This window comes from Zonotrichia leucophrys, chromosome 4 (assembly GCF_028769735.1).
Source record: "Zonotrichia leucophrys gambelii isolate GWCS_2022_RI chromosome 4, RI_Zleu_2.0, whole genome shotgun sequence".
Classification (NCBI taxonomy): Eukaryota; Metazoa; Chordata; class Aves; order Passeriformes; family Passerellidae; genus Zonotrichia; species Zonotrichia leucophrys.
The window spans coordinates 52,680,194-52,694,681 of NC_088173.1; the positions used below are offsets into that span (position 1 = coordinate 52,680,194).

The following is a 14,488-nucleotide window of genomic DNA, read 5'->3' on the forward strand; positions in this document are numbered from 1 at the left end:
AGGATTTTCAAAACAAGTGGCAGATAGGCACAGAAACACAAGACAGGTGTTGCCAGGCAAAGCAGACTCAGCAGGAGTCCAAGTGGCTCCTCACCTCTTCTGTCTTGCCTGGCCTGAACTCTATTTTCCTGGAGCTGGGCACATAGTCGACTCCCGGGCTGGCCGAGGGCGGCTCCGATGTGCGGGTGGCACACCACACCGACGCGGGCGCGGAGAGGTCGGCTCCCTGCCGCAGCACGGGGATCTCAATGTGTCCTGCAGCACCAGGTGCACGTGACAGAGAACAAACTGAGAGAGCAGCCACGTTCCACAAGCCCACCCCTTTCCCTTCAGCACTGCTCCTGCCCCAGCCTCCCCCTCGGCACAGAGGGAAGCACAGAGCCCCTCTGCAGCACATCCTTGCAGTTCTGCTGTGCCCCGAATCGCTGCTTCTGACACCTCTTCATGGTGAAAGCTTCTACAGGGAGCGTCCCAACACAGCCCTCTGCTCCTCACCTGCAGCCTCGCTGACAGTAAAGGTGGCATTCCCCAGGGACACCATGGAGGCATCGTTGGGACCAGCAATGACCACATTGGCCGAAGCCCAGCTGCCAAGGCGCGCGTTGTCCGAGGCGTCGGCCAGCACCACCTCAAACTCCTCCTCCTCTTCATACTCGCTGTCATCGATCAGAGTGACATCACAGGTCACCACGGTGACCCCCGGGCCCAACACGAGGCGGCTCTCGTCCGACAGCCCCCGGGACTTGAAGTCGGAGCCGGATTCCAGCATGTAAAGGCTGCTGCCCCTGGCTGATTTGGGGACAGTGTAGCAGATGGCAGACACAGTGCTGCTGGCATCCCCTAGGAAGCAACAGGAAAACTCCTTAGTGGAAATACTTTAAATCTACTTGGTGGAGACACCTTTCACTTAAATAATAAAGCAGCATTTGGAAAAGAGGATGAGGAATGAAATGCTGAACTTGGATAGCGGCTGGCTTAGACGTGACTTCCAGGCAAGCTCCTAAACCCCACTCAGGAAGCCGAGAGGTGGCACTTGCCTGTTAAAGAACACACAGACACTGACAGGCTCCACATAAAGCACTGCCTAGCTCACAAAGAAGCAGCAAACAAATACAAAGGTTTGCTCCTGCTCATGCCGGGAGCTGGAACAAATCCAAACCCAAGAGGCTTTAACAGCAGAGACAGGAAAGGTTAAAAAAATAAACAACGCTGCCCCATGCATTGCTTGCCATTGCATTGTGCTCCAGAACCTCTTCCAAAACATGGGAGAAGGCTCCAAAACCATAAGCGGACAAAGGCCAAGGGTTCCCCCTCTGCACGTGTCCCTCCCACGGGGCTCAGCACGGCCCAACCCACCTTTCCTTTGCACAGGAGCCGAGAGGAAGCCGGCGCTCTCGCTGACGTGGAAGGTGCTCCTGTCGAACTGCAGCGTGGGCTCGTCCTCGGGGTCGGCGATGGTGACGGTGGCGCGGGTGACGTTGCCCAGCAGGGCGAAGGCCGGCATGCTGAGCTCCACGGAAAAGCTCTCCGTGCCCTCGAACACATCGTCGTCGTGGATGGCGATGGTGCAGGCCTTGGTGTCCTCCCTCTCCTCAAACTGCACCTACAGGGCAGCAAGATGACTGCTGTCCTTGGAGTGCCACCTGGAGCTCCCCGTCCTTCCTGTCTCACCCTGCCCTGTGGTGCTCCCTCTTCCAACAGCAAACAACCCGCCTGACCTTACTAACAGAACACACCCTCCTTGGCGTTTTGGTCACTTCCCGCCCATTCTTTGCTCCGGGCTCGGTGGCAGGCACGGTGAGCCCGTCCTTTGCTGTTGCTGCCCACCTGCCCCGCGTACTCCACGTAGTCCCGCTCTCCGGGCCGTGCTCCCGATCCGGCGGCGGCCGTTCCCTGCTCGGTGCGGCACAGGACGATGCTGTACTGGTTGAGGTTCCCCAGCCGCCTCACGGTGACGCTCACGGAGCCGGCGCTCTCCCTGACCTCGTAGCTGGAAAGGGATCAAGCGCACATGAGGAACGGGCTGGGGAGCAAACCCTGCATGTTTGTGTGACACTGAGGGTGAGGCTCTGTGGAAAATCCGAGGCAGGGAAATAACCGGGCAGCTGCTCCATGGTTCAGCCTGGCAGGGCCCTCTCCTCACTGGAAGGATTTCCTTCCCACGCTGTAGGGAGCTCAGGTAAGAGTCCAGCTGCCAGGCAAGCACTGTGACCCTCATGGCACTTACCTGGAGTGAGTAAAGCTGAGGAGGGACCACTGGATGTGGAAGACGTTGCCGCTGACCACGTTGGGCTTGCCGTCCTTCACCAGGAACTGGAAGCTGTCCGTGGTCTCCTGAACCTTCTCCTCGTGCATCACGTACCGAATGAGGCCCTGGTTCACATCCTCTGCCAGGAGGGAACAGCCAGTGAGCCAACACAGGAATCCAAAGGCAGGTTTGTGGATGAGCAGTGTGGATCTGCTGGGACTGGGGATCCCAGGGGCAAAGGAAGCAGTTACCCCTCAGCCCTGCAAGAGTGAGCTTCCCCACAGTGCTGGCTCTGCACAGCTGCACCTCTGCCAGACTGTGATGATCAGATGCACCTGCAAGATCTGCAACCCCTCTTTACTGCCCCAAGTCACATCTCCAGCTCTAACAAGCCTGGAGAACCTGGGACAGCCTACAGGACACAGGTTGTTGTCTCTAAGAAATTGCAGGATTTCTGCAACTGACAGCAAAGTTCAATGCTTGTTTTCAACATGCTGCCCTTTGGCTTTCTTCCCTCCCACCTTTTTTTTTTTCTTATTTTAACAAACTGAATCAACTGATGGGAAAAAAAGCAGCAGGGCACAGCCCAGCTCCATACCCTGTGTAAAGGTGGTCACAGCTGTCTCAGGCTTCAGCTTGTTCTCCACATGACCATTCCTGGGACCAGTTGTTATCTCATAGATCAGCTGTTTGTCACCTGTGTCAGGATCTGTCGTCAGTAATTCCTTCTTAGTGATGAGATTGGTGGCCTGGATTAAAGCCAAATCAAGGGAGTAAAACTGAGGCTCCAGCAGTGCAAGTCTGACTGACTGTTCACACAAAAAGCCCAACCATCCCTCTGTCAAAACAGCTCTCCATGAGGGAAGATCTAGGGAAGTGCAAGTACAGAGCAGCCTTGAACAGAGATATCCCACAACATGTTTGACAACACAAGAAGGATTCAAATTTTGCCTCACATCTGGTTACTTGAATTTAAAAGACAAATGCAGCTCAAAGAAAAGCAAATTCCAAAGCAGCTGCCCAGCCTGATTTAGCTGGAGCTAAAAGCTAGGAGAAATCTTTGGGTTTCTCTTAGACACCTCTATTCCATGAGCTGTGCTGATGCTCAGGTGAGGCCTTGCTTGGCAAAAACACAAATCTGCTAACAGCCTCAGATTGAAGGATTCACTCAAGACTGTTCACACAGCTCTGCTGAGTCTCCATGAGAGCCTCTTTGAAATGCCCTCACAGGGATTTGATTCAGTTCCACCACATTTTGCTTCCTCTTCAAAAACAAAATGTTTTTAACAGCAGGAGAAAGAGAAAATTGAGCTGCTTGAGGCTGCAGGAGTGCTTTCCCTGAAGTGAGGAGTTTGAGCTGAGATAGCCATTTCTTAATACAATTTTTTACTGCAGCATCTTCCACTGTTTTTTTTTTTTTCTGGGAGGAATCAAAGTGTTTCTTTACAGTTAATACTGGCTCCTCAAAAACAAGCCAAGAGTTTCCTGGGGTTCTGTTTGGATTTCAGCACAACAAAGGCACATCACAACAAGAAATTCCTGCACCATATCCTTGGAAAGCCACATATCTCTGCCATGGCTGCTACAGCACATCATCAAGCCATCTCCACCATCAGCAAAGCTAAAAATGTGCCCTGGGGTGGGCATTCTCCCTCACAAAACCAGCAGTGCTGAAGGATGAGGAGCAGCCTGAGAAGCCCCTTGTCCTGGAGCAGCCTGAGAAGCAGCCCAGGCCGAGGCCAGGCAGGTGTTACCTTGCCATCCGTGTACTCCAGCCACTGCAGGCCCACGTTGGTGACAACCCTGGGTGTCCCATCATCCACGGGGAGGATTTCCACCTGGAAGCGCTGCGGCGCTGCGGTCACCACCTGACAACAGTTCAAGGTAAAAGGGGGTGACTCTGGGAGGCAGAGCCTCCCCCAACACATCACCAGCTCAGCTCCCTTCAGCTCTACTGCCATCGAGGTCCTGGGGCGAGTCTGCACACCCAGCGGGCAGGGAGAGGAAGGGGCAAAGGGAAGGAGCAAAGGGATCACATAAAGGAGAGCACGCAGCCCTTGCCTGCAGCCACAGCAGCTCAGGCCCCTGCCCCGAGAAGAGGCAGCTCGCTACGGGCTCTCAAGGCCCCTTCCCACCCCCTGTGCCCCCTGACCTTCCTCTGGCCCTCCTGCAGCACGAAGAGGGCGTTGGTGCCGTCGGACACGGTGAAGGTGAAGCGGTCCCTGGGCGCGCCGCCGCCGCGGTGGCTGTAGCTGACGCGGCGCTGGTAGATGTCAGCCATGGTGAAGGTGCTGGCCGGGAGGGGGCGCTGCCCGCGGCCGCCGCGCTCCAGCAGCCCGTGCCGGGGCGGCTGCACCACCCGGAACGTGATGGACTCCGCCTGTGCCCGCACAGGGAGGGGCGAGGCTGGCACACCGCCTCGGGGCCGGCACCTTCCTGCTCCCCCGGAGCCCACCCCGGCCTCAGCCCTCTCCCACGGCGGCTCCCGACAAAGCAAGGCACGTCCCACCCAATCCCGGTTCGGCGGGTTGGAGACAGCTCCCACCCCGGGACAGCTCCAGGAACACAGGAGCGGCCCCCAGCCCTGCAGCCATGCTGGGCAGTGTGTCCCTTGCCACTCTGCCAGGGCAGAAGCAGCAAAAACCTCTGGGGCAGGATTTTGGCTCAGGCAGCCGGATCTCTTGCTGCAGGGGAAGCAGCAGTGAGGAAGAGCCAGGGTCAGACAGCTCAGCCTCTGGCCAGACCCAGCAAGGAGAGGAAGTGCCATTCTCATACACGCTAAGCATAAACTCAGTGTTTATGAGTCCTAAAACACAAGGCCATTTTCCCAACAGCCCAGATGTGCAGCAGAAGAGGGGAGGGAGGAGGCTGGGGGGTCCTGTCTTACCTCTGTGTCAGCATCTGTTGCTTTGAGCTCAAACTCGGTGATGGTTTTTCTCACCCCTTCCTGAACCGTCATCCCAAAGATTTGCACCACGGGTAAGGAGTCATCCACGGGGTTTATGGTGATGTCAAAGGTCTGGCTCACCTGGGACAGGAGGAAAAACCTCTCTTGATGAACTCAGCCTTCCAAGAGTGCGACTTCATGGCAAGAGCTCAGCAATCTTCAGGTTGGGTCACTTCATCTCAGCCTTGTCTGGTGAGTAAATCTGAGCTGCTAAGCCCAGATCACATGAACATGCCCTTCTTTATCCGTCCTCACTAATTAATTCTCCCTCTTTCTGTGATATTTATGGACATGCCCTCTCCCTCCCTCTCTCAGTCCGTGTTGCCCCTCTCCCTCTACGTGCAGCTCTTTCAGAAAGCAGCAGAGGCATTTCTCCAGGGTCTGACTGTGTGGCTCCCTGCTCCCTGCCCTGAGCGATGTGGGCAATCCCACAGCAGGAGGAGGAGGAACAGCCACCTCTGCCCAGGCTCCTTCTCAGGCAGACTCAGGCTGGGACTGACCTCGTTTGTCCCATCAGACACAGAGAAGGTGAAGGTGTCCCTGTGCTTTTCCATGTCACTGGTGTGGACGTACTGGATGCTGCCAGAGGCCAAGTCTGCCTGGCTGAAGGAACTAATTCTTGTCCCTGGGAAATGAACAACAGGGGGAAAATGTGCAACAGAAAGAGCAAGGCAGGGAAAAACTACAGGAAACAGGACATATTTAGCCATAAGCACTCAGTTATGGCTGGTTCTGATCCAAGTCAGGCTGCCCCATGAATCTCAGTGGAGCCAGGGATTTAAGCTGGCACAGAGCCTTCTAAAATCTCCTTCTCCAAAAGAAGTCCAGGCTTCTTTTGACCTCATCCTGTTGGGAGTGGGCCCCCTGGGGCAGAGGGGGAGAGAAGCTGGGAGAAAAATGGCCCATGGAACACTTGGATTGTCACTGCTGGGCAGGACTAACCCCACCAAGGCATCACTGAGGATGAGCTAAGGGCCTCCTGGCCTCACAGCAGTTTTCCAAAATGCCTTCCAAGTATCTCTTCTCTCTGCCCCTCCTTGTACCCCTGCATTTCGTACCAAGTCCCTTTTCAGCACTGATTTATAGTGACATCTTTACAGGCCATTAGGTGTGACACAGCCACAGAAAGGTACCTGACAAGCATTTCAAAAAGCACTTGAGCTTTTTAAATCTCGTTGCTGTGTTCAACAGTTTTACTGCTGTTGTCAACAAACACCCTGACAAGAAGTTTGCCACCAATATATCACACTAAATGGCTGCTGACAGATGCTGGCCACACTACAAAAGACACCAGGATCTGATTTAAATAAATGAGCCAAAATGGAACATTCAGCTAATATTTCTTCAGAGCTCATCAGCTGTGAAGGTTTGGGTTCTCTTTTGAACACTTCAGTATTCTCTTCTTAGGTTTAGGCTGTTTAAATCATGGTTACAACTACTCCTCAGTCTGTGACTCTGTATCCTTATTAGTCCCTCACAGACATGAAAAAACACAGAAATCAGAATCATCATCAGATTTTAAATAATAGGAGGAATAAAGTCCTTAATTGAAGTCTCCAAAGTACAAGATTTACTGGCTAGTTTGCAATTTAGGCAAAAACAGTGCATGTTTCTAATTTACTCTCAGCAGTGAGTTATTATAACTCATTCATTATTCCTGCCCTTTCAACACGCTTTTGGTGAGAAGATGAGGCAAACCCCACACTCAAACTGAGCTGTACAGGGACTGTCTGCATCTTGAAAACACACAGCAGATATTTGCACTTTAATCTCATGTTAATGAGAAATCTAAAGCTAAGAAGAAATATAATCTTAGATGAGTATAATAAAATCAGAAGAGCGTATAATGTGACCCCACAGATTTAGATTAATTCATCAGAGGGACAGCACACTCGCACTGTCAGCAGGCATGAAAGGCAGCTCTGAAATTCAGATCACATGTGCAGGACAAGTCATCTGTTCACCAAGATGGGCTGTTTCCAAGGACAGTAAGGGATGGATTCTTTGGGGCACTGTGCTGTTCACAGCAAAGGCCAGAGGTTTTCCTGACACGTAGAAGCAGCAGTAGGGCCATAAACTCACATAAATCCTCAACTGGGATTATTGGGCTGCTCTGCCTCCACTCACCTTATTCCCCAACCCTCTGGGCTAACGGCCCTTTGGTTCCTAACAATTCTGTGAATTGTTCTGTGGATTGATTTCTGACAATTTCTGGGCATTCCGTGCTGCTGCCTCCGGGCACGTTTTTCCTGCAGTGACTGTTTAGGGCCCAAGAGGCTCCAGTGTTTTGCTGCTGCAAGGGCCCAGCACCTCGCTGCTCACCTGGGGAGGCCACGTGCTCCAGATGGCCCAGCTGTGGCTGCCGGGTCACCGTGAACTGCAGCTGGGAGGCCTCGCTGTCCTGGTCTGAGGCCGAGAGCTGCAGGGTTGTGATGGCCTTGGCCGAGTTCTCATCCAACACCAGCCCCTTGTTGGTGATGATGGAGGGGGGAAATCTGTCCTCTGGAAGGGTTAAACACAAAGCTGAGTTAGGAGACAGACACACTCCAGCCCTCAGGTACTTGTGCTCAAGCAAAGACGGCACACGCACAAACATTTTGGTAATTCCAAAACGGGAACTTGGGGCCATCCCATTTATCAGGGATGGTAACATTGTAATGTCCTAAAGACTATCTAAACAGCATGAAGGCATTAAGGGGAATTTTTCTACCTTTTCAGTGAGCTTGTCAGAAGCCAAAGAATGAACCCTTGCATCTGCAAAATCTCCCCGTGCCCCTTACTTCAAAGGCCTTGGAATTGACAGCTCATCAAAACCACAGCTCAAAAATTCCATTTTGCCTTGCAGTACATGTGGGATGGGAATCTGTGGGCAGGCTCAAGCTCTGCAGCAAAGAAAACACAACTTCAGCAGTACTTTTTACCTATTACATGGATGTGGAAAACCTGGTCCATCAACTTGTTGCCATCTGCATCCATCACATCAAAGGTGAAGGGGAAGTTTCCTCCGGGATCCCCTTTGCCATGGCTGTACACCACGTGCCCTGGGGAGAGGGAGAGCAGAAAAGAGATGCTTTAGTACAGGCTGCAGCTCTTAATCCTTACTTTGGGAGCAGGCTGGCACCATCAGCTGAGGCACCTGGGGCTTGACAGGGCTCCTGGATTTGGGTTTCAAATTTTTTTTCTCTCTTTATTCTCTTTCTTCTGCTGAGAGAAACTTTTTAACATATATTTAATGATACATGGTTCTGCTCTAACTTAACAACCTGAGCTTACTTCTTTCCCTCTCTCCCTTCCCTACTTCAGCTCATCACTCCCCTCTCATAAAGATGAGAGTCATGGAATATCTGAAACTGGAAGGGACCCATAAAGACCATCAGGTCCAACTCCCTGCTCCTCACAGGACTACCTTAAACCAGGCTTGGTTGATATACTTGCCGTGACTACCTAAAATGCAGCACTCTCACCTTTGTTTATATCAGCCTGGGTGAAACTTCTGAGGGGTCCTTTGGCAGAGATCTGGACTAGGCTATCAGCTGTGGTCAGCTGCAGCTGGCCCCTGCTGGGGTCCCTCCTCAGGACAAATCTGATGGCCGTGTCCTCTGAATGCCCAGCTGCTGCTTTCAGGTGCTGAGCCGTGAGCCGAGCTGCAGAGCCTGCACCAGAGAGAGCAAAACCCACAATCAGCTTCAGAGCCAGCCTCAGGCAGCCCGGCCAAGCGCCAGCAGCGCCCAGCAATGCCACTCTCAGGCCTGTCCCCGTACCGGCTGGCAGCTGCAGGTCCCTGCTGACAGCCACCGTGGGTGCCAGCGTCCCGGGCAGCTCCATGGAGAACTCCAGCCTCCCTGCCTGTGTGTGGAGCCCGTCGCTGAGGGAGAAGCCGAAGCCGTCGGTGTGTGCGGCGGCCCCGCTCCGGGTGTACACGATCAGCTGCTCCAGGACGTCCTGGTAGGTGAAGGAGGAGCCGCGGGACAGCGGCCGGCCCTGCTCCGGCGCCTCGGCCGCGCTCTGCCTCCTGCGCAGCTGGCCTGCCGAACCACGCGGGGCTCAGCACGGCCCGCTGGGGACAGAGCCCGCCTGCCCTGGGCACTGGGAATCCCCAGGGAAACACCTGCACCGCCCTGGGGACAGAGCCCACCTGCCCCTGGCACCCTGCCTGCCCTGGGCACTGCAGGGACAGCCCTGCCAGCAGGGAATCCCCAGGGAAACACCTGCACCACCCTGGGGACAGAGCCCGCCTGCCCCGGCACCCTGCCTGCCCTGGGCACTGCAGGGACAGTGCCTGCCAGCAGGGAATCCCCAGGGAAACACCCGCAGGCTCCCTGGCAAAGAGCAGGGACGGCCCGCCAAGAACAGCGCTCTCCTCAAGCATAGTCCTAGCCCAGATTGTGCTTTTTGCCACATGCCAGGCTTCCCTCTCGCAGCAGGGGCTCTTACAGACACACAGACAGACAGACAGACTCCCTGTCTCTCAGCCCCAGCCTGTCGGGACGTACCGTGCTCAGGGCTTTGGCTGACCACGATGACCAGCTCGCTGCTCTGCGTGTCCAAGTCCTGCAGGCTGAGGGAGGCGTTGGTCACCACCACGGCCGAGCTCTCCTGCACCCGGACAGGCTCCAGCACCATCCTGGGGGGCTCGTCGTTCTGCCGCTGCACACAGCCAGCAAAAGGAATGTGAGCACAGGGAAAGGCCCACCTGACCGAAACACAAGCTCCCAAATGACACAACTGGTGCTGGCATCACCAGTGCCTCCAAACCTATCCAGCACCACGGCTGCTTCCAAGACGGAGGAGACACCAGAGCAGTAAGCCCTGGGGAAGAGGCTACAATGCACAACTGTCCCTGGGCATCACAGGTCAATTATGTGCCTGTGCTAGGGGAAGGAATCTCCCTTTAATTCCCCTTCCCACACACTAAAAAGGAAGGAGTAAAGCCTTGAAAAAGAGTTTGTGTGAAAGGAGAGGGCTCTGGCAGCTGGCATACCTGGATTGTGATGTTGATGCTCTGCACCTCTGACTGGCTGAAGCCATCACTCACATAGAAGCTGAAAGCGTCACTTGTGGGCTCAATGCTCTCATGGACGCTCTGGAAGTAGTAAATGCTCTTCTCCAGGACATCATGAAGAGAAAAGGACACGTCTGTGCTCCCCACAGACTCACTCTGTGGGCCAAAGCTCTCTCCTGCAAACCAGAATATCGCTGGTGAAAAGATGCTCAAATGGCTGATAAACTGAACAGAGAGCCAGCACATTGTGAAGGCTGCAGAGGAAGGGATGCTCCCTTCTACAGCTTGGCTTCCCACACCTAGTGGCCTTTGAGGGAGAAAACATCTGCTGTATTAGAGTGGGCCCTGGGGAAGCTGCAGTTATTGTTGCAGCACAAGCCATCCCCTCCATGGGATATGACAGATGTCATCCTGTTAGGAGCCCAGAGGAGGAAAGAAGGGAGTGCCCAGCAGTTTTACCTGTCCTGGTGTTCTCGATGCAGCCATACACAGGCAGAGTGAGCACGGTGACCCTCAGGCCCTCCTTGGCAGCAGTGTCGTAGTCAGCAGCCAAGTGGGGATGGGCCAGCAGCGGGACCCTGCCCCCCTCATCCACCTGGGAAGCAAGAGCAGACAACACAAATCCTCACTGAACAAGGCTGCCTCCATGGGACAGGCTGGCCCGGCGCTGGAGCGCTGTCCCGCCCTCCCCGGGTCTGCTAATCAGGAATTCAGCAGGGAGCTGAGGGGAGGTGGGGTGGGATGGGATGGGAAGAACAAGCCCATCTGGCCTCCAAGAGGAGCCTGGACAGGACAGCAAGGGAACTGTCAGTGTCATGGTGACCTCCTGGAAGGCAATCCTGCAGTTCTTGTTGTGCAGAGCCTTTTGAAGGCAAGGGAGGGGGAATGCACAGCTGGAAAGGAGGGAGATGACTTCCAAAGGCCTTGATAAGGAGTGTGAAATGATCTGTGTCAGCCCAAAGCACCAGGTGTCTCAGACTTGAAGAGTCTCTTACGCATACACTGGTGAAATTAGGGATGAAATATTGAGTAGGGCTAAATGTGACTCGTTCCACTGATATCAAGAAGACACCCTAGGGACAAGCAGCTCCTGAGTGGACAGAAATAAACAGATGAGGTTTGGGGAAGCAGATGGACTGTCAGCCTCCTCCAGCCTCCAAGTGCTTTGACCACCTTTTGGAGGGCACAAGTAACACTACACTTCACTCAGTCACTTCCCTCAGTCCAGGAAAACTGTTCAGCTGCTCCCATCTGAGCCATGGCTGTCCCTGTCCCCAGGCACCCAGAGCCCTGTCCCCAGGCACCCACATCCCTGTCCCTGTCCCCAGGCACCCAGAGCCATGGCTGTCCCTGTCCCCAGGCACTCAGAGCCCTGGCTGTCCCTGTCCCCAGGCACCCACATCCCTGTCCCTGTCCCCAGGCACCCAGAGCCCTGTCCCTGTCCCCAGGCACCCAGAGCCCTGTCCCTGTCCCCAGGCACCCAGAGCCATGGCTGTCCCTGTCCCCAGGCACTCAGAGCCCTGTCCCTGTCCCCAGGCACCCAGAGCCCTGTCCCTGTCCCCAGGCACCCAGAGCCCTGTCCCTGTCCCCAGGCACCCAGAGCCATGGCTGTCCCTGTCCCCAGGCACCCAGAGCCCTGTCCCTGTCCCCAGGCTCTCACGGTGACGTGGCCAGCGAAGGCGATGAGCGCCGGGGCCGAGGTGATGGTGACGGTGAACATCTGTCTGTCCAGCCTGTTGTTGTCAGCATCCAGCACTGAGAAGTGGAAGATGTCAGTCACGGGCTGATTGCTGGTCTCAAACGTGGTGGAGTAGCTGAGGGATGAGGACATGGGAGTCAGGGAGCCTCACTGACCCCAGGCACATCCATCCCATCCTCTTGGAAGAGAGGTGGTGTCTCAGCTCCCAACCCTCCATCGCTTTCGTTCCCTGAATTGTTTGAAGTAGCCCAGAGATCCCTGGGGAAAAGCTCAGTGAGCTTTTAACTGGTATGGCTTGAGGGAGAACAGTGTTCTTTGCTACCTGATCCTCTGGCTGTTGATGTCTTCCATGGTGAAATTGTAAACCTTGGAAAGCTCTTCGTTGTGGGAGCCTGATGTCCTGAGGAGGGTTCCATAGGCTGGCAGAGATATCAGCTGGATTCTGATCTCTGAGTCAGGAGAGTTGTTGTCCTAAGCATGAAGAAACAAACCAGATGAAAACAGGGCAGAATTAGCCATTGCTGTGTCCCACTAAAAATGGAAGGAAGAATAAGAGTTTTATAGTTTTATACCTGCCTAGTTGGGTCATACCCACAGATGAATATTAAGTGAAACTCTACTGATGAGAAGAGAGTCAGGAGGGTTGACATTTTCAAAGCATACCATGAAATGTATTTTCATTTTCTCTCAGCTCAGCAAGGCTTTCTCTATGTCCTTGTGTCTCGTTAACACAGTCTCCCAGACATAAGCCTGGTATTTTCATTTTCAAAGTACTTCACAATGAACTAAAAGCTGATTTTGTCTCTTTTCAACCACATTAGGTACAACCACACTGTGGTATCACAACTCAGATGTCATCTTTCTTAGAAGAGTTTTGTTAGGTGATTGAAAAATAAGGCCCAGAGCACAAATCAACACATCCTGAGCATATGGGTCAGAAGTGAAATCTTCTTTTCCCTATCTGTGCTCTCATTCAGATTAAACATGAGCATCTCCCTAGTCAGCCTTCCTCCTTAAGAGGAGGACAGGACAGATTCCAGACTTGTATTCAGACTGATCCCTTAAAAAAAAACAAAAAAAAAATTCCCAATAATCTCTCTAACAGCCAGCCTCTCTCAGCTCAGGTCTCTCCAGCCTTGCATCTGTACTGTGATCTCTCCTCCCTCAGGAGGGTGCTACATCATCTGCAAGGAGTACAGAGCTTTCTTGGGAATGTCGCCAGCAGGATAACTCTTGCACAGCCCACAAGCCCTGGGACCAACTCAAGCCACCAAGCTCTGCAGCATCCTAGGGTTGTTTACTCCTTCCCCCTTCCGATCTGCCCAGAAAAAGGTGGCTGAGGAGGCTGAAGTTTTCAAGGGATTAACACTTGGCAAATCCACGTGCTTTACTAGCAAGACTGTTTGACAGAAAAATCTGGGATTAACTAGGTGCTCATGTTTAGCATGGCAGTTCACCTCTGGTACAGTCAAATGGGGATAACCTTAAATCCCTGTGGGATGAAAGAGTCTGTTATCCTCTCTTTGGCAGCAGCCAAAACTTGAGCTCTCCAGCCAGAATGCATGCTGACAGCAGGGAGGTGTGTGGGGGATAAGGAAAGGGAGCCTGGCAGCATTCCCTGGGCCTAGGAGCAGATGCAAACCCACCGTGTAAGCCAGGTGCTGTCGGGACAGGGTGACAGAGCTTTTGCTGGCCACGGTGACAGCCAACAGGCAGCCCGGGGCCAGCTGGGGGCCGTGGGTGTCCAGCTGGGACACGTCCACCCTCAGCACCGTGGTGACCGTGCTGACGCCGTCGGTGACAGAGACCTCCATGCTGTCCTGTGCCGCTGCCGAGCCGTCGTGCACGTACTGCAGGGCGTTCCGCGTCACGTCCTCGTACGTGAAGGTGTCGCCTGCCCAGCGAGGAGACACACGAGTCAGAGAGACCCTGCTCAGAGCAGGAATCCGACTCAAATGACCTTCATCAAGAACCGAACTGGCATTTCATCCCATCCTGCCAGGGCTGTGGGTTATGAGGACGTTCATGAAGGAGCTGGCAGGGCAGAGGAAAAGCTGTGACCTTCCCAGCGCCAGCGACTCCCCATGATTCTCAAGGAGGGCACCAACCCTCCTTTTCTTCCCAGCTGCTTCCTGAGCTCACAGCTAGATAAGGCTTCCCTATGGATGCATCCTGATCTGCCAGGAGCGTCTGTCTCCTCCTGCTCATATAAACCAGCCAGGCTGACCCCTCTCCTGCACTGAGGGAAACTCTTGCTCCACTCACCTGCTCTCATGAGCTCCTGCACATCTGCGCTGTACTTGAGCACGATGCCATGATGGGGAGGTTTCACCAGCTCAAAGAAGAGGCCCTCAGGAGCTGTATCCGTGTCACTTACAGCCAACTGGATCCCTGTGCCAGGGAAAGACAGCATAGTTGATGTGAATGGAGCCAAAAAAGCCCTGTAATTCAGTCAGTACAAGAAAAGTAAATAATGCTGGAGCTCCCCCAGCCTGAGAGCTACAAGTTCCATGGAAATAGTTTGTGCCCTGATGATGCTCAGGCTGTGTCAGGGAATTCTCTCCTAGACTAGCTCTCAAGTGACCCCTGGGC

The 14,488-nt window shown here is 54.1% G+C and overlaps 1 protein-coding gene across 2 annotated transcripts in view; it reads right to left on the reverse strand.

The window, feature by feature from the left end:
- Positions 1-14,488, reverse strand: part of FRAS1 (Fraser extracellular matrix complex subunit 1) — a 104,438-nt gene that overhangs the window by 9,429 nt on the left and 80,521 nt on the right. For both annotated transcript variants that reach the window (XM_064711710.1, XM_064711709.1), the window contains 21 exons: positions 14,162-14,287; positions 13,543-13,790; positions 12,219-12,367; positions 11,858-12,011; positions 10,657-10,792; positions 10,177-10,373; positions 9,689-9,842; positions 8,957-9,220; positions 8,660-8,848; positions 8,117-8,236; positions 7,518-7,697; positions 5,696-5,820; positions 5,136-5,276; positions 4,401-4,628; positions 4,003-4,116; positions 2,847-2,997; positions 2,228-2,387; positions 1,828-1,990; positions 1,357-1,603; positions 496-840; positions 95-255 (listed from right to left, as the gene is read on the reverse strand). In XM_064711710.1, coding sequence (XP_064567780.1) covers positions 95-255; positions 496-840; positions 1,357-1,603; positions 1,828-1,990; positions 2,228-2,387; positions 2,847-2,997; positions 4,003-4,116; positions 4,401-4,628; positions 5,136-5,276; positions 5,696-5,820; positions 7,518-7,697; positions 8,117-8,236; positions 8,660-8,848; positions 8,957-9,220; positions 9,689-9,842; positions 10,177-10,373; positions 10,657-10,792; positions 11,858-12,011; positions 12,219-12,367; positions 13,543-13,790; positions 14,162-14,287 — 3,752 coding nt within the window. The remainder of the gene's footprint in view (positions 1-94; positions 256-495; positions 841-1,356; positions 1,604-1,827; positions 1,991-2,227; positions 2,388-2,846; positions 2,998-4,002; positions 4,117-4,400; positions 4,629-5,135; positions 5,277-5,695; positions 5,821-7,517; positions 7,698-8,116; positions 8,237-8,659; positions 8,849-8,956; positions 9,221-9,688; positions 9,843-10,176; positions 10,374-10,656; positions 10,793-11,857; positions 12,012-12,218; positions 12,368-13,542; positions 13,791-14,161; positions 14,288-14,488) is intronic.